Raw genomic sequence first — 20,274 nt, forward strand, 5'->3', positions numbered from 1 at the left:
TCCTTTTGCTCCCAGGTCTGGAGGTCTGGAAGTAAGAAGCAAGCTAACTGGGACTGAGGCTTGATATTCTCTCTGCCGCCAAGAGGCACACTGCACTGCAGGAGAATTGCTTAAAGCAGCAAAATCCCAAGTGATTCAACTTTAATTTCTCTCAGTGAGAGCTTACGGAAACCATCCCCCCACTTCCTGAAGTTTCATTATTTGTTAATGTGCCACAGCCTGTACTAGAAAAGGGAAAGCCACATTATTTTAACTGAAGTACCATGAACACCTCCAGAAGTTCTGTCCTCCAGTTTTAGCATCCAGATACCAGAGTAGCAAACAGTACCACTACATCAGGGATGCTTCAAAACTGTAACACATGAAGGACAAGCACTTCTGTGGTCAACTGTCAAACTACTGTCAAAATAAGGCACTGACAGACATGTCATATGGATGAACACCATCCATGCAGCACAGAAACAGATATGCTTAACTACACATCAGTTTAGGAGGAGACTGGAACAGCAATACGTAAGTGGCGAGTAGACCATCCTCAGCGCACAGAGAGGACCAAATAAAATAAGGGACGGCCTTGCTTCTATCAGTGTACAGGCTTACAGTGCTGTCTCTTAACATAAGATTTAGGGTATATGAGGAAACTAAATCCAAATACAGTTTCACAGGCAAGAGATTAGATAGTTGAGAAAATCTAATTTGTTTCAGGCTGTTTGACTGGACTTCTCTCTTTACCTTAAAGACCCATAATTACATGAAGATAGCACATTTCTGCTATGACTTATAGGTTGCATCTCCCTAATGAAGATTATCCTCAGTTACTTCAGCATCTTACTCATCAACACAGCAGGCAAAGTGTTCAGAGTTGGAGCACTAGAATAACATTTCTACCATTCATCCACTCTCAAATGCCATGTTTCATTTGCCAAGATTCACATGCAGATCAACTGCATAATTTCAAGCTAAGTTTATTTTTTAAAAAACATCCAGGTTTAAACAGTACTTGAATTTCTTCTGATTAGGAAGAATAAACAATTTGCTAGTCCACATGAGCTGGCATGTTATTAGCTTACCATATACCACCTGTCTGCTATTAGAGAGCAAAAATACACACACTGCTCAAAAACTTCAGTAACATCTTTTCAGCCTAGCATAGGAGACAAGCCTTATCTACGGCATAACTTATCTCTTTTAGTCCTGTACCACATCTGGCTATTGCTACGTCTTGCCCAATACTTAACAACAAACGTAAGAAAATCCTATAAATGGACAAAGAAGGATCAGCTTCCCAAAGACGACGTTTATCCCCTTACCAGACAGATAAAGGTTGACTTGTGGTTTGAAGGCTTATCCTGCAACCTTATACAGCCTAGTTTTGAACACAGTTCAAAAATATAATTTAAAAATAAGAAAAAACAATCCCATAAGACATTGAATTCAACAAGAAAGCAGAATCTCCTACGATCAAATCAAGCCTTTCACTCTTTAGTCAGTATTTCCTTGTTCTTATATTTTCAAAAGACAGCCCAACTGACCTTTCCTGAAGCAATGATATGTTTTATCATTTCCATCATGACCCATCTTAACTCTAAGGTCCCCATTCTACTTGTTCTCACTTTGTATAGAAGCCTAGTAGCTTGTAATCACACCTTACTGATCCTGGTTTTTGAGATAGCACAACAAGATGAGGCTGACAAGACATTCTTCTTCAGAACCGAGAAGCCAGTTAGAGAAATAGCAAGCTATGCTTCAATCCCCATGTGACACCACACCGAATTATACTGATGGATCCGTTGTAAATTACTATCGCAGGACAACATGCAAGGGGAAAAATGAAGTGCTTTCAGGCATGAACAGGTGAAGCTGCAAAACCACTACACATTAGCATTCATGCAAGGGTACATTCAGGAAAAAGTCATAGCTATTTAGCAGATTCTCCAAGAGGAAGCAAACGGAATAGACGATATGTGATTCCATGGTCACGTATTACTTAGATTTTTCATGTCAATTAGGCACAATATTAGGCAAAATTATTAAATAACTTTTTGCTAGAACCAGGAATAAACATTAGAAAGGAAAATGACAGCTTTAGTCATCTATTTTTTTGAAATTGAGGAAAAGGCAGACACTTCTACCTGCACAACCAGTGTTCTAAATGGGAAGGACTGACAAAGATAATCATGGTCTCCACTAGTTGTCACTCAAACTGTGCTAGCCCAAAACATATTCAAATTTTCCTCAAAAAAACTCTACATACAGTACAGCTTTTATCCAAACAAATCTACAATCTTATTTCCACTACCACCATAATTCCGTTTCCATCGTGGCCCTAGCAGCAGGGTCAGTTAAGAACTAACAATATTCTCCAGTGGAATAAGTAATTCTGAAAAAATAATATTCATGGTAAGCTATTTCTCTTTAGGTGTTTAGCCATAAATTATATCAAGTAATACAATTTCACACACATTTTTTCCATTACAGTAAAGGGAAAATTTTCACTTTGTGCTCTGCAACTGGCCAGTGATGCAGAGGTGATACTGTCCCAGATGGTGTTGGGGAAGGGACACACACCGGGTACAACAGCCACATGACAAGTGTTCGATAAGATCAACACGGATGGATGGATGGATTTCCACACTTCATACACACTCTTTCAAAGTTACAATAAAACAGCAGAAGTTGTCCCAGCTTCAGAAGGGCAGCTAAAAAGTCATTCAAATACCTCCTATGAACTAATAACAGAGAGTTTGTTCACTGCACATACAATCTGTAAGGGAGGTTTTATAAGAGGTGTAACAGATACCAATGGGTCCCAAAAGGCTGCTAGTAAAGAGAAGTCAAACCAGCAGCAGTATAAAGAGTGGCAGAGTGTTACTGCTGGCTCATAAACCACTCATGTGAATCATTACTTGGGTTTCCATCTGCAGATTAACATTAACCAAGCACTTTTGTGACCCCAAATAAAACCAGCCAGCAGACAGCACTAAGCAGTCCTTCCAAATGGCACAAGAAGTCCAGCCACAAGCACCCAGCAACGCATGTTCATGTGCCTGAGTGGCAGATGATGAAGAGGGGGAGCTTCGGTGATGCGGCACAACCAAGACTCATCTGCTCCACAATAAACTTCCTGTACTCACTTTTCCTCTCCTTTTCCCCAAATAGTCAGTTCAAGCATGCAACTACCCAGCTACCATGAAAACCAATGTCCAAATAGCTACATTAGATAGTGCAAATACAATGACCCACTTAACACTTTGCTAGCCCCTTACCTGCTGCTGTTTTAGACACAACGTTCTTATAACCATCACCTCATACACTGCATTTGCTTTCTGCTTTGCCACTAAAACATTGACAGAAGTAAAAAAAAGGTAACTCAATATAAACCAGGAGCTATTCACATGTGAAGACTGATTGCTTACTGAGACTTGAAACACAAGGAAACTAATTTCAGGCAACGATCTAATCAGATGCCTCTGAAATAAAAAATAAGAAGTTCAATATGAGCAGGTTAGTGACGTGTTTCATTTATGTGGTGTATCTTCCAGAAGAGAGGTTTTCATTAAAAAAGAAAGATTGCACAAACACCCTTGACTCCTTTGTTGCACAAAATTATCAAAAAGGCTTTCAGGGAAATGTTCACAGTCCTAGGATCTTTGGCTTTGATTTCCAAAAACAAGAGGCTGCATCAGGCCTCTTAATTTAGTATTTAATGAGGTATCTAGAGCTTATGGCCAAATACTCATTCAGCAGAAAGGAGGTTTTAATGGTCTAAACCACCTTGAAAACTATGTATTCAGATTGCCCTTCTACCAGACTGCAGAATGGGAATCAGCATGTGAAGGAATTCACTACAGTCAACAGCTATTAGAGTTAGCAACTTCCCTCATTCCCCAAAAACGCGTTCAAACCCTGTGTTCACAAAAAAACAATAGCAATAAAGAATGACAGCAAACAAAAGTTTCTTGCTCTCTTTCTTCCTCTCCATAAAAGCAACTGTGCTTCCCTGTCACAGAAAGGCTGTCAGTTGTGGCTACTCCCTCATAGGTATAAATAACTAAGTATCATGGGGATTTTTTTGTTTTAATTTGATTTTTTTTTTTTTCTTGTTGGTTGTGTGCTGGGGTTTTCAACTGCATCAGCTGAACTGTATAGGAATTACAGGCAGATCCTATGTGTATTCATTTGTGGTCACGGAAGGAATTTCACAACAGAACAGCTGACAAGGCAACCCTTACATGTTATATTACATTCTAAGCAATTCATACATATCATGTAGATGCTGATATGCACAAAGTTAACAACAATTTTAACAAGCAGATGTGTAGCCAGAGCAAGCACTGTACAACTTCTTGGAGCCTTGGCCTCTATCACAGAGAGTACAGGAAGAACACGATGTGAAGCAAAGGTCACTGAGATAACTGTCAGCACTTTATTGGGAGAGGGAACATCACCCAAGGCAAAGTTAATCTAAACAAAAGGTGCAAGTTTCTTCACCATATTTAGAATATTTGTGTCTGCTAACAAGCAAGGGCAGTCCAAGAGAACCAGAGAGAAGACATTTTTCTAATGTATACAACAGTAGATGATGCTCTAGTTCCTGCAGAAACACTTGGTCTCTGCATACACTTTTGAAAGTGTGGAAAGGAGAGTTGGTATGGAAGTGGAGCTTACAAAGATTTGTAGACAGGGAGTGACAGTTTCTCTTCTGATTTAGTAATTGTCTTCTCCTTTACTATTTAGTTCCCATAGCTTATGACATGCCTTGCAAGGACACAAAGACAGCTTTTAGGATATATCCAGCTACTGCAGTGTAACACTAAGAAGAGTGACACCAGAGGATAACCTGTTCCAGTGCTGCACCACCCTCTACAACAAAAATAATTTTCCCAACTCTGTGCACTAACCTGCCTGAGCTTCAACTTGTGGCTAACTGTTCAACATTAGCCTGTCACTACAAAGAGAAAGACTAACTGCAAAGATGAAAGAGCCAGACTTAAGCATTTGTAGGCTACCATTATGTCACTGTTTTGCTTCATTTTTGTCAGACTAAACAAGCACAATGCCTTCAACCTCTCCTTGGAGGTTGCATGTCTGTGCCCCTGATCATCTCAGCATCCCTCTCTGCTGGACTATCTCCTGTTTCCCTAAATCACTCTTCAGCAAGGCATGGGTAACAAAAAAAAAAAATCAGACATCGCACTCCAGATGAAGCTTCATCACTGCAGAGCAGATGATAATCACTGCCCTTCACATGCCAGCCACACCCTTCCAAACGCAGCCCTGTCACACTGTTTCACTTATTCAGATGGTGTGATGTTGTTGGCTCATGCTCAGCACAACATCCAGCAGCACACTGGCTCCTCTTCAGCAGAATGGCTACTCACAAAGTCACCTCCCAACACATACAAATGCACAGGGTTATTCCACCTCAGGTACAGGTCCTTGTACCTTGCCCAGTTTCCCAAGTTTTTTTGATGGCTCAACCCCTCAAGTTTCTTAAAGTTCCTCTGCACTGAAGTTCTGCCATTCAGCATTTGAACCACCTTTCCTAATCTAGAGTTATCCCCAGATTTGCTGAGGACATGCTTTAGAACCCTGCATGGCCTCCAAAGAATATTCTGAACAGTCTGGGCTTCAGTATTAATCCTGCTTGTTAGCAGGTATCAATTGCTTGCTAGTTCTGGCTAATTTTCTTTCCAGTTAACAGTCCTTTTGTCCAGCCCATATGTTCTTCATGTCAGAGATCAAGATCAGAGTTTTAAGCATCTTCTTTTTAGAGGCAACTTCAGGATAAAAGTACCTGGACAGCTGTCCTTTGGAGCACAGTCATCACTAAGAGGATCTAGAGAGGTTTTTGCTCCCATCCAAAAGTGTACTCAAGTACTTCACATAATGGCTTGTTCCTAGGCAAGACCACCCACATTCATCAACAGATTTGTCATATTTTCTACCCTCTTTCCACTTCTTGGCTTTCAGACATGAATTTGAACTGCGCTGTGATGATATACCACAATCCGTGAATTCAAGTATCACATCAGTCCAAAGGACAGACACTCACACTCCAAGGGAAAGCTCCCACAAACTCAAATGATGTTTGTATGCTGCCTTATGCCTCTTTAAACATCAGAGACCTGCTGAGCACCTCACAGCTCTTGTGCTCTCCTTCCCTGGCATCTAACACCAGTTATTGTGTTCTCAACTTGATACTACTTTGGAGCGCACTACTTCAAGCCCCAGAACATCTTTAGCAGAGCTTCTCTGAAAACTAATCCACATCAGTCCTGACTGGTCGCTCACCCAGTGGAAAAGGCCTCAGTAATTGGGGACGGGTGGTCTGTATGTGTGACTCAACATAAGCTATAGCTGTAAGTTTCAGAAGTCCTACAAGAAATTGTAACATCTGTGTACTTCACTATTGTCCCGACTTCAGCTAGACAATCACACCATAAAAACAAAAGGCATTTGGTTTTCTCCTTGGATGCACTATTTAATTACGCATGCAATGAATTTGATGTGGATGGTGACAGGCAAGATTCCTCTAAACTAATTCCGAGATTTTAAAATTTGTTTATTTATTTATTAGTTCTAAAAGCTTCTAACTTGTAATGGTAACAAAAGACGCCAATTTTTTTTGCTGAGAGTTATGCTTTCAGAACATATTGTTTTGTAATAGTCCCTATTTTGCATTACAGGAAAGCTTTAGATACATAAAAAAATTAACACTGAATGTTTAAGGGGTGCACTATTTCCTGGTGCAAATCATCATTTCTTAAAAAGGAGTCTATTGCTTCCTTCACGCTTCAAGAGGCATGGATTTAAATTCTGAGCTATTTTAAAACTGTTTATACCCAGTAAAAAAAAAAAAAAAAAAAAAAAAATTGCTACACCCAGTACTGCAGCTGCTCTGACATAAATGCAAGCGCTGATCAGTTACATTTTTCGGTTTTGACACAGTAAACAAGGATGTCCCTGTCAACCTATCTCTCCTCAGATGAATCTGGCTCTGTCCCATCTTCATTCTCTTGAAGTCTGTAGAAGTGAAGCAGCAAAAAATTTATCTTAAAGTACATGTTTAAGTCAGCTCTTGTCTCCAAAAGGAGGAGGGAAGGAGGGAGGACAACCAAGAAAGAGCAAGTCAAAAGAGCAAAAGAACACAGACCCAAATTTCTAGAGCAGTCTTCCCTTGTCAAATATTCAAGCTATGAAAAGCTGAACTTTTAACTCCTCTCCTAAAAGATACTGATTTTCAGAAGGAAGAGAAGCGTTACGAGAGGATTTTTGAATTCTATTTTTTAAATAAGTAACTCATTGACTCATGGACCTATGCAAGAACGACACAAATGAACAACGTGTTTAAAAAGGAAACTAGAATTTCATTTAATACGCATAGGAAATAAGCATAATGAAACTGCATTTGGAGCACAAATATACAGTATCTTTCTTAACTCATCATCAGCATGCATGAAAAGATCCTGGGTTTATTTAGTTACAGCACACCTTAGGAAACAGGTCTTAAAGTCTTCATTCCCTCCCCACTTCAATATCCAAGGTCCTTCCTGGTATATCCAGTTACAGGCTGACCCACAGCTTGTCCTCTCCCCTTCCACTGTCCAGTCCATGCATTCAGTCATCTTCCCCAAAAGTGCTACAAAAGAAAATACTATGTATTCCAGACATCATCTTATGCTATGAAGAAAGGAAACCACCTGGGTATTGTTGTTCAATCTTTTTCAAAGAAAACTTCTTTCTGGTTGCTGCAACTGAAAGCAATTTATACCACAACAGAATTGCTGCTCTGCTACTCCCTATCATTTGAGGATGGGCTGGTCAGCAGTGATGGCCAGAAACCACAGGGGGCTCAAGTCCTTACTCTGTTGCCTCTTTTCACTAGTGTCCCATAGGGACAGTTGAGATGCCACATTGTAACAGTGCAGCACTCAGACTGGCTCTGCTTTCACATCTTACATCAAAACTAGCTCAACTCCCACCTGAAATTTCCCTTCTAAGTATGGCCATTGTCAAGGTAAATAAAAACACAGTAAAGCACTGAACAGGAACTAACAGAAATACGCCACGTAACCCTGACTGCAACAGAAAGCTTATAGCAGGGAGTCTAGAGGTATATATGCCTTAATGTCTGTAGTGAAGCCTTGATGCTCACATTGGTCCAAAGTATAGACTGGCCATCTTTTTCCCTCCAAATCTTGCCTAACAGGATGAGTAGGTTCTCTTACATCAGACAGCTTTGCAAACTTCTCTAGAACAGTGATCAAGTCTTTGCTCTGTCGTATCCGAGAAGCTTGGAAAGGTCAAGTCAGCTTGGCAAAGCTGTCCTGGTTTTGTTAAAAACAAGTTTCTCTTTTAGTGAATTTGCCTGTCAGCTAAAGCCTTCATATTAGCTGCATTTTCCTGAAAAGCCAGATTAATGTTTTGGCAGACATATCAATAACCTTGCATAACATTGCTAAGAAAGCATGCACATCACTTGAGAGGGGCAATGAGAAACAGGTGACCAAAAACCTGACCAACTGAAGTATTCCATCCCATTCACATCATACTTCATATAAAAGTGGGAGATCACAAGGACCTCATCTCTTTTCCTCATGGCTAACATTAGGAGAGGACCTTGCTAGTCGTCCCTGCGAACTGAGGCCTAGCGACAGACTGAATCCAGTTCCGGCTGGCTGCAGAGTCCAGTCCAGGACTTCGGGTGCCAGCTCTGCAGTTGCTGGGATTTTCACTGGTTTTGTATATTTTTTCATTGGTTTTGTATATTTTGTATTATTTTCCCTATTCTTATTAGTAGCATTAGTAAACCATTTTAAATTTTTCCAACTCTCTTCTCTCTGTCCTTCTTTCCCTCCCAATCACCTGTGCTTAGTGGGGAGAGAGGGAGAGGCTGACGTGGGAAGGGGGGGAGAAGGGGTTAACAATACATCTGCCACGGTTTTGTCACCCCGTAATCAAAACCTCAACAAAAGCTCAATGTGAATACCAAGGGTCTAAGCCAAAGAGCTGAACTGTATGTCCACAGCTCTGTATATTTGGTGTAGTAAATAATTACGTGGCAGGTCACTCCAGACCCACACATAACAGCTGAAAGACAACTATGACTGCAGAAAATATAGATGTAGCAGCCAGAGGAGAAGTCTGCTCAGATATGTGAAAGCCATTCCTGGAGCTGTTCACAGCCTCCGTGTGCTCAGAGCAGTGGCTCCCACACCACAGCGTGAAGCCTCTCTGAAGCTCTCAACAAGGAACCAAAGTTGAATTAATTTTTTCTTGTAAAAGCAAACTTTCCATCTGTAAAATTAAGCTCCAGTAACAACAGAACACACCACTCCATCATGAGTGAAGAAGGTGCATAGCTAGGAAAAAAATATAGAGTGGCTACTAATCAAGATTAGCTATCTAGCCATTTAGCCTAGAGTCATTTTGGAAAACATGCGTAGAGAACTGAAACACAGCAGGGGAACAGAAACCGCCTGCAGGATTTTCTTCCATGGAAAGAAGAAAGGTTTTTTTAACCAGAAAAAAAACTATCAAATTGTACCTTAACTCACAGATATCTGCTCTGTGTTGCAAAACCCAGAATTGAGTAATTGACCGGCAGTGCCTCAGATCTGTGTTTCTAGGCAATACTACTTTCATGAAGAAGAAATCCATTTTGAGAATGTGTTCATTCCCATGCTTTAATGGCATGAAAATATTCACAACTGATACAAGCACTGGGAAGGACACTCTGGAGACCTCAGAGAATTTAGAAACAGACTATCAAAGCAACTGCACAGCAGATTTAAGATATACAGTTGAAGCATTTGAGCAGAAACATTTCAAAGCAAATAGCTGAGCTGGTATGCATGCATTATCTGTATCCAGTTTAATTCTACAAAATTAGTCTGCAGAGGTTCATTTATAAGCAAGGATTAGTTTCAGAAAGACCAACCAGGACAGAAACTACAAGCAAGTGACCTTGCTAAACGCTCCTCAAAAGCGCTACAAAGCACTGATTGTTCAGAGTCTTTAGCAAACAGTTCATGTATCAGGTGACTCAATAGCTTTCATCATAGCGTCTTCAATTCAAGCCGCAAACAGTACAGAGGGTTAACACCTTTTGTGCTAGTATCAAACATTTTAGATTTTTCCATGGTTAGTCATACCAGTGGGCCAAGGAGAATTTAACAATAATCATTTCACACACACTGCAGCTCTGAAACACGTAAGAAAAGATGTGCTCAGTCTGAAAGGACACCCAATGCTTGGGAAAGCCCTGTAGGTTCAGTCCTTTATCCAGTCATTTCTTCAGAGGTAGTCATAACCCTAGCTTCAAGAAGTCTTTGAATACTTGACAGAATAAGAAATTTATCTACAACAACTGTACTTAACCTGCTTTCCTATTTCAGTAGCAGGTACTTTTTAGATACCTGATACAGCTCTGAACACTGTGTAGATCTTGGCACATACTAACTTGACAAGCCTTTTTCACAGAATGTCCTGAGTTGGAAGGGACCCACAAAGATCATCGAGTTCAACTCCTGCCCCTGCATATAACAACCTCACAGTTCACACCATGTGTCTGAGGGTGTTTTCCAGTCTCTTCTTGAACACTGTCTGGCTTGGGGCTGTGACACCTCCTCTGGGTGAAGAACCATTTCCTAATGTTCAACCTAAATCTCCCCTGGCACATCTTTTTGAAAGGCTTACTATTATGAGGGCCCTTCCACATGCACCAGAATCTTCAGCCTGCTGACAGGCTTTTAGTGAACCACTGTGTTACCATTTAACAGAAAGATTTTTTTAAAACCACAGTTATTCTAAAAGAACAGTAAACTGAGGCTACCAGGGCCTACAGGGAAACAGAGAGAAGAGGCCATACAATAGAAGCATTTTCTTTCAAGTTTTTGGTCTAACATGTACCACTAACAGAGTATCAGTTGATCAACAAAGGTTTTAAATTCACCAGCTGCACTGAAGAACATTTTAGCTTGAATCCTCTGAGATTTGTTTATAAAATGTCTCAGACAGGCCTAGGACATAAAGCCCATCAAAGATCCAAGTGAATTTCAGTAAGAGCATATGACAGAGTGGACACTGGGCCCTCAACAACTCAACACCACTTCAGAACAGCAACATTAAGGGTTAAATAGTGAGTGGATCTTGTCTATCCTTTCCTTGACACTAGTATGGCACACACCTGATTATGTAATAAGCCACTTCCAGACATTTTTTGATTGACTTACCACACAATCAGGCCAGTGACAGATCAGGTACAGGCATCAACTCTCCTCCCTTAGCAGCAGCCAGGCAGGGTGAAGCCTGAGCCAGGGGCAAACAGGCTGCCACTGACAGGGACAGGCCTGTTCTTTCCCATCATCTATTTCCACGCCCCCCCTGCATCAGCAATGCTACAGTCACACTACAAGTCAGGTCAGCTCATACATTCAGCTGCCTTGGCTTGAGCAGGTAGTGGCAGCATGGGAATCCCACACAGCCCATAAAATTACATCCTGCAAGGGTATTAAAAAAAAAAAAAAAAAAGAGATTACTGTATATGCTGCAATGTTAAATAAAACACCAACACTTATATGGTACTTCTGTCTGGATTTCCCTCAGAAACAAAATCATCTCTACCACTCCCTCAACTGCAGCTTCAGACCTTAGAATCTTAGTAATTAACTCCTGCTTTAAAGCAAATGTACATTCCAAGCACTTCTAGATAAAGGAACTGTTTTGTTTCAGTCATGACCTCCATCACAAAGTGGCTTTCATAAATATTAAAAGAAAAAAGCCTCACCATTTTCTATCATGTTACTCAGAGAATTCAAAGAAGTCAACATAAACTATCCAGCTCAGTACTACAAGAGACAAGATAATGCCTCCTCCCAATGTTGTCAGTTCTCTATTAAAAAAATTAAAAAATAAAAGAAAAAATATACCTGTGAGATATGGTTGATTGAGGACTCCATCCTCCGTAGCTGGGAAGCTTGGATGTCCAGCAGTTGTAATACATTGTTGGCCAGTGCATTGATCTGATAAGCAACACTGGCTAAAGATTGAGTTGTGTAGGCTTTGGTCTCTTCTAATGCTTTCCTTTTATCTGGAGCCTGTAAAGCAAAAGAACAAGATGTTTGCTTAAGGCCAGGAAAAGGGGGGGGGGGGGTCAGGGAAAAGGACAGGAACAAAAAATACAACCTATATTTAGAAGAATCTGTAATCAAGAAAATCTGACTGTGAAAAGTACTTGACCTGCATATACATTTAAAAAATTCTCAATAATAAGGAGGAGATAAAGAATTTGAAAAATATTTAACTGTAATAAAGTTACACGCCAAGAAACAATTCATTCAGGAGAAAAAACAACACTATCATGATTTGTCGGAGCTGAGTTTCTGAAGCCTGCTCAACCAGTCATTTCCCAAAAAGCTTCCAGCTCCCCAGGAACACCGAAATGCAGCTTTTGCCATCTCTTATGAGGTCAAGCAGCCCAGGCCAGTTAAAGACAGAAAAATATTTTCCCACAGTTGGGTGTCTCCTACTGCATGTGTCACCTATAAAGCCAACCCTCCAGCTATGCTGGCTGCTACTCCCACAGCCCAGTAGAAGGGTGAGCAGAGCATCAAGACAGCATGCATAGAGGGTTCCTCCGTGCAGGAGTATTTGTGAAATTATCCCTCCTCACACAAAAGCTAAATAAACTTTCCTTGACAGCTGAGGAAGTTCTTCATTAACTGAGAAGACACACATATTCTGAGGTGTCAGAAAGGAGCACAGCTTCCCCCTGAAGGGCAAAAATATAAGGAAAGGGTCACTTCCCCACTGAAATAATATCTTCCTTAAGATAGTCAGAGGGCAGGTTACTGTCCAAGATCAGCAACTACTTATGTGACTTGAACCACATGGCCCAAGTAAATCCCTTCTAACTGGAAGGATGGGAGCTACCAACACGACCTCCACCTCAAAAATACATATGCACCCCATTTTGAAGTGCTCCTGTATCACAGCTGGGGAGCTGGCTGTGGAGGAGGCCGTGTACCTCCTCTGTTACCCAACTTGCAAACTGTGGCTATCCAGATTCTTTTTTCTTCCCTCTGTAGGAACAGTACACTGCAGAAGGATTTGCAGTACATGATGACTCAATGTTAGCATAGTTTCTTCCGCATTTTATTTGTATGTGGAATAGTCAGTCCACCTCGGCAAACAAAAGGAGAGGTTCCTATTAATTGACCCTTCCAACTAGACTTCTGTCTGGGTTTTTTTTTTTAAAATCGATTTCTTTGAATAACACACATATTGTATACAACAGTTACAATACTGAGAACAAAGTCAGGAAACAAAGAAATTCTGCTTGCATTCAACTGAGACCTGTGTTTTCCACTTTCCACGTACTCATTCTTAACTCTTGCCTCCTTTTTCTTCACTTCAATATTTTAGTTTAACATCCACATGTGTTGAATCTGCCCCAAGTTAAAGTATGAAAAGATGCAACAGCTATAAGGAATCCTTCTCGTCTCTCTTGCTTTACAGAGAAAACCAGAAGGCAAGCTGTTCATACACATTATAAAGTTGCATCATGACCTCAATACTGCAACACAAGCTACGCTACCTTTTATTTATTTATTTTAACAGGGGTGAATTCCCACCCCATCCAGCAAATTTGTTCATATTCATGATTAATGTTCCTAGCAATGTTTTGACACGTATTAGAACACTTGGCTAATGCCATCCTTCAAACAGATTCACATACAACCTTCTACAATGTGAAGCTGCAAGAACAGTTTAATACAAAGTTCCCAAAAGGTAAAGCAGCTATTGCATGTACTAAGGCCACACTACACAAAACTCTATTAAATATTTTTAGTATTTCCAAATGCAAGCAAAGCTTCCTTTCACCTAAAAAGAATACTGACATTTCTAGCTGTCAGGAAAAAAGTAAGAGTCATTTTGCTTCTTCAGAAAATAAACTTTGGTGATAAAAGATCTCTAAAACTACTAAAGGTTTAAGAAGCAAATTTCCCAAAGCATCCTGGCTTTCCAAAGAGGCATTTTAGACTTCAAGACGTCACTAGCAGCAACTTTAAAAACACTGAGCTGGAGCATAAAGGAAACAACTGATGACTTATACTTCAACTTCTATCACTCTGCACAACAGTGAAAATGCAGGTAGCAGCTTCTGTGGCATGTGAAATAAGAGGTTTACTGAATTAGGCACAGCCAATAAAGGCAGCAGGCAACATGATTCATTAATTTCATTCAAATTTGTTGATGATACCAAACTGGGAGGGAAGGCCAACACACCAAAAGGCTGTGCTGCCATTCAGAAAGACCTGGACAGGGTGGAGGACTGGGCAGAGAAGAACATAATGGAAGTTCAACAAGGGCAAGTGTAGGGTCCTTCACCTGGGGAGGAATAAGCCCAGGCACCAGTACAGGTTAGGGGTTGACCTGCTGGAAAGCAGCACTGCAGAGAAGGACTTGGGAGTTGTGGTTGGCAACAGGTTGACCATGAGCCAACAATATGCCCTTGTGGCCAAGAAGACCAATTGTATCCTGGGCTGCATCAGGAAAAGAGTGACCAACAGGTCAAGGGAGGTTTTTCCTCCCCCCCTACTCTGCCCTGGTGAGGCCACATCTGGAGTACTGTATCCAATTCTGGGCTCCCCAGTTTAAGAAGAATAAGGAATTACTGAAGGGAGTCCAGTAGCAGGCTATGAAGATGAGGAGGGATCTGGAACATTTTTCTTATGAGGAGAGACTGAGAGAACTGGGTCTGTTCAGCCTGGAGAAGAGAAGGCTGAGAGAGGATCTCATCAATATTTATAAATATCTCAAGGGTGGGTGTCAAGAGGATGGGACCAGACTCCTTTCAGTGGTGCCCAACAATAGGATGAGGGGCAACAGGCACAGACTAAAGCATAGGAGGTTCCATCTGAATATGAGGGGAAACTTCTTTACTTTGGGGGTGCCAGAGCACTGGAACAGGCTGCCCAGAGAGGTTGTGGAAGTCTAATCTCTGGAGACATTCAAAACCCACCTGGACACATTCCTGTGTGATCTGCTCTAGAGAACCTGCTTTAGCAGGTGGGTTGGACTAGATGAACTTCAGAGGTTCCTTCCAACCCTGACCATTCTGTGATTCTAACTTCATATAAACTCAAGTAGTTTTCTTATTACTAAGTTTCTACTAAATAATGTTAGGCTGAACACTAACAAGTTACAAAGACACATCACTCAATTACTGAGTGTTGTCAATTGAGAAAACTTCAGTGTACAAAGTTTCTTTTCTTCTCTAATGATTTGTTGATCAAATGCTTTGCCCTCATTTGCCTAAGCACCTAACATTTTAGTTATTTGCTAAAATGACTGGTTTAGTAGCAGGATTAGATGAACATGGTTTGTGATGTGGAACATATTTAATGTCCTAGCAGAATTAGTTTAGAAACATATTCAAGTTTTGCAGATAAACTGCAAACTGAAGTTGCCCAAGTTAACGGTTTAGACTAGAACTAATCTGATAAGTCTTTTGCACCTTTTAATTAGGACTGCTGGCATTTGCAAGATAGAAGTTAAAGGCTTCACAGCCAGCAGAACAGGGAGGGGAGCAGGAGAAGCCAAGAGCTATGTTGCAGGAACAGGAGGGAGACAGGACTTCGGTGTTCTTCAACTGTTACTTTCGTCTCCCTCTTTAAGTAAAACCAAAAAGTACTATAGAAGATATTGCACATTTACATGCTTTCGGATACTTCAGCATGATACATAAGTATCAGCTACCTATCCAGATTTAAAGACAACACAATACAAATGCTGTCAACTGACTTTTTTCCTAATAGTTTAGAATTTAGGATCTCACATTAAAAGCTTCAAAGATACCGCTGTTCCTCCAGTAGACCTTGATATAAATGAAAGTTTTTGGTAGCAAAGTGAATATTCTTTAAATCCAGCACATAACAGCTTTTAAAGTTTCCCTCTCTTAAGTAAACTCCCACCTGTATTGACTCTCAACAGTCATGTTACTATGGGAAAATTGCAGTTCGAAATTGCTCTCACATAACTAGGTTTAATACTAAAAAAACCCCAACCCTCTCCTATTATCCAACTGGGTACCTAAAGAGTCAGTTAAACTAGCATGGCATTCCACACTGCATGTCATGTATTTTTGTCAAATCCAAACTTGTATCATAATGCTTTCTTAAGAAGTTTGCATAATTACTGTAGTCGAATCAAAACTGATTCTGCACCCAGCAACTGCCACAGTAAAAAGAGAGTAGGGGCTTGTTTACTGATTCTTCATTTCAGTGATACATCAAGCTTCCTCCAAAAATTGCATCAGCTCACACTGCAAAGTGTCTTTGGAAGCCAAACCTTCTGTTGCAAGGTCCATACCTTCGTTCCATGTTCTCTGACTTCTGTTTTCCCTCTTTCCACTTCAGTCCCATTCATTATGCCCAAAACTCCCTGTAAGATAACATGCTCACCAGAAGAACTGGCTCATTTCACAAAGGTCAGAAAGCAGCTCATCAGATCACACCAAGACTAGTTGCCCTAGCAAAAACAAATTAATTTGCCTCCTCAGTATGAGGCATGTGTTGCTCCACATTTTTCATCTTCAGCTGTTAGAATATGTGCAAACTCAAGCAGAGAAAAATCCATCCAGGATAAACTACTAACAGAGCACTGCCCCAAAGCAGCCCAATAACCACTAAGCCAAACAGAGCTGTTAGTTATTCAGTGCCCAATGCCTGTTCAGAGGCTTGGCATTCTGTTAAAGGGCTTGATCACTCTCAGCAACCAAGCTACAGGAACAACTTCACACTCAGTTTTATATGTCTTTGCTGTTATTGCTCATGAACATTTAATGAATTCAACAGTGCAATACATTTGTGTTTGCTTCACAAGGAAACACAAGATAATTGTTTGGGTTTACATCTTGGTTGTCTTTTTTAAAAATGCTTCCACCTCTCATTAATTGAATAGACAGAAAATTAGCATTACTACAACCAGTTGCCATATGGATTTAGCAACCTCTATCATGTATCAGCATCCACAGAATACAATTCTGCCATTCGAAGTTATCAACATGACTTTTTGTATTCTCTTTGGTTCATGTTGTCATTTATCTATCTTTGACATTTACAGAATGCATACTTCCTGCTAAGACAGATACTGCACTTGAGGTTTCAAAGTTCTGCTTCCTTCACTAAGGCCGTACCATTTTAGCTCAGAGATCTGGTCCCAACAAACTCCGGAATGAAGTTTTACTCAGAATAAAAACATCCAGCCCAAACTTTTAACTTAAGGTAGCTACAATCTACAGCATTTCATTTTTCAAGTCAATTGGAAATACCTTTATAGAATGATGAAGATGTATGTCCAGGCAGTGGCTTGGAGACTCCTAGATATCAATACTTTACTGCACTCAGAACTTGCTGGGGACACTCCAAGGTGGAAGGAACATATTTCTGAAAAGTGGCTTCCCCACTCAGAAAACAGGAGCACTCAAACCTTCCTAAAGCAAGAGCTTGTAACATTATGTGAAGCTTCCAGATGCATCTATGAGTTTGAAGTTGCTGCTTCACTGATCTGATAAGGCTTTTAGTAACTCAAAGCTGGTCTTGAGGGTTTGTTTGTTTGTTACTTCTGACTGCTAATGGCAAAGGGTCTGGGCATTTCTAAACTACTGACAATGTATGTTCAGCTTAGACCAAGTATTCCACATCCAAGCTGCAGTAACATGTTCCAAAGGTTTAAATATGCCATACACACTAGATAATATTTACCTACTGAGCAAAAGTCTAATTTACATTGAATATCAAGTACTGTAAATCCAGAGATCACTGTAAGTAACTGAGGAGCTACATAACAAAATAAGTAGGTAGCTCATGGATACAGAATCCCCCTTATCCATAGTTCACAAAGCTTGTTAGATTGCTTTGTAAGCACACTGCACCATGGGTAGACTTCTTGTCTGTTACTGTTATTACATCAGAGTATCAGTTATAAATGGGAGAAGAAAGTCAAACTGGCAAGTCACAGCAGCAAGCGCCACAAGGTTACACAATCTGAAGAACTTTCAGTAGCCAACTACCTACCTGAAAGCCACCCAAGGAGATCCAAACAGGCCCTGGTTATTACTAGCAGGTGCTCAGCAGGGAGCATTCAGGGTCTCTCTCATCACAGACACAGCCTCACAGGATATATACCATTCCAGAGTGGCAGGGAAAACTAAGGCTTCAAAAATCACAAATAGGTTTTGCTTATACTGTGTATGCCATCAGATGAGGACAGAGTATGAATCAGATGTGTCACCTGCCTCCTGGAACATGCTTACTGTGCTCATGCCATACAGCAATCTCATTGAAGAAATCCTCTCTGAAATACATTAGGCTAGCACTTCAAGGGGATGACACAGGGAATACTTCTCAATTTCCACAGGGCTATTCTAGGCCTGGTGTTTACCTGTCTACAAGTTACAGGCTGTTCCTCACTGATCAGCACCTCAACTCCCTGACTGGAAAGTGAAGTCAGCCTTCAGGAGAGTTAGTTCAGAACTTCAAGCTCAACCTTTGCCCAACATACTAACACAAGAAACATTCTCCCATAGCATCACAGATAACACTTCAGAGAGTCACCAGTACACTTCATCTGCTGTCTGTCTTCCAAATAACCAGTCCCAGATGAGCCACCATCAATATTTCTGGAAACACCTGCCTTGGCCTTCATATCATTACTATTGGTGAAAACACCTGTGGGAAATCTAAAAATAAAGCATTTACATGAGAACAAGGAGCAGGAAGGGACTTAGTACAAGCACGGTCTGATAAAGCAACAGGGCAAACCCAGTCTCCATATGAAGGGGAACTAAGGCAAAAAACCCCAAACGTCCCAGGGCACACGCAAACCTCAACTAAAATTCTGCATCACAAAGGTCAGTACTACAATATGCACAGCAAAAAAATGTTCAAGTGCTTTACTGAAGTGATTTGCCAGTAATTTTGTTCTACTTTTCTACCATTCCTGAACTTGGAGGTGAGGCATTGAAAGCTCAAGATCTTAACTAACCAATAGCTTGCAAGTTATTAATAGCAATATATTGCAGTCACTGAACATGTCCACCATCTGTCGAAGGCCCTCTCTCCAGAGGACTGGCAGACAATCCTTCACTGACAGTGAAAAAAAAACAAACAGAAGAGACTATCCAACAAACCTCTCCCTACACATAGTGAGAAGTGGTGTCAAATCAAAGTATCAAAGCTCTCAAACACTTAAATAACTGGCTGTTCCAGGAGTACAAAGTAATTTAAAGACAGGGGAGACAGAAGTATGCCTAACCATTCAGCACAGTTCTAAATCCCAAGATCCCCCTCACTACACTAAGTCAACAATTAAAACCAAGATAATGAAATTATTTCAAGTCCATTCAGTAAACAGTAATTCTTCCCACCTACTGGGGCAGAAATCCTCAATAAACACAGCCAAGCTATCATCTACAATTCAACTGAAGTGAACTTCCTTCCAGCATCCACAACAACAAGGCCAATTGGGATGAAATAACACCACGTCTATTGAGTTTCTCCAAGATAAGATGCAGTAAGTCAGCTATACCAAACGCAGAGGAACTGGTAGAACTTGAAATCTCTTCTCCCCAGGTAAAGACATTGCACAATAAATCTGGCATTCATTCAAGATACCAGACGATATGTTGATCACCACCACAGCACAGCTCACAAGGAAGATTTCAGTCTGTTTCTTTTTAGAAATACTATCTTGACAAAAATCGTTGACTAGTCAGCTATTCCATCTCAAGGGTCAAGACATATACCAAATCACTGTAGTTTAACAAACACATAAGACAGCGTAACAAGCACTGCCTACAACTCCCAGGCTCTGTTTCAGACAGGGCCTTCCCCCAAATCCCAGACATGCTAGACAATCAACTAGAAGGAAATCCTTTATTTCCATCAATAATATTCCCCTGACCAGTCCTGAATAGCCTTGATAGCAAAATTAGCATTTCTATGGGCTGAGACCAATTTAGCCAATCTGGCTGTGTCCTTCTGGATTTTATTTCACTTGAAATTTGCTTTTCATTCTGTTGATTAACTGTAAAAAGAAGACTCTCCATTTTCTTAATCATTATCTCTTTGGGGGAAGGTAGATGAAGAAGAGTTTCCTTTGGAAAGAACTTTTCCCCCTAAAGAAGAGAGTTTAAGAGACATGCATTTATTACCTATATACACAAACACGTACCCCACAATGGTAAAATTGTATCAGTCTTGATAA

At 40.6% G+C, this 20,274-nt stretch overlaps 1 protein-coding gene across 10 annotated transcripts in view; it reads right to left on the minus strand.

Moving 5' to 3' along the window:
- ABI1 (abl interactor 1) overlaps positions 1–20,274 on the minus strand; it is an 82,386-nt gene that overhangs the window by 45,309 nt on the left and 16,803 nt on the right. For all 10 annotated transcript variants that reach the window (XM_082046466.1, XM_082046467.1, XM_082046458.1 and 7 more), the window contains exon 2: positions 11,934–12,101. In XM_082046466.1, coding sequence (XP_081902592.1) covers positions 11,934–12,101 — 168 coding nt within the window. The remainder of the gene's footprint in view (positions 1–11,933; positions 12,102–20,274) is intronic.

This window comes from Streptopelia decaocto (assembly GCF_964273445.1).
Source record: "Streptopelia decaocto genome assembly, chromosome: 2".
Taxonomy (NCBI): Eukaryota; Metazoa; Chordata; class Aves; order Columbiformes; family Columbidae; genus Streptopelia; species Streptopelia decaocto.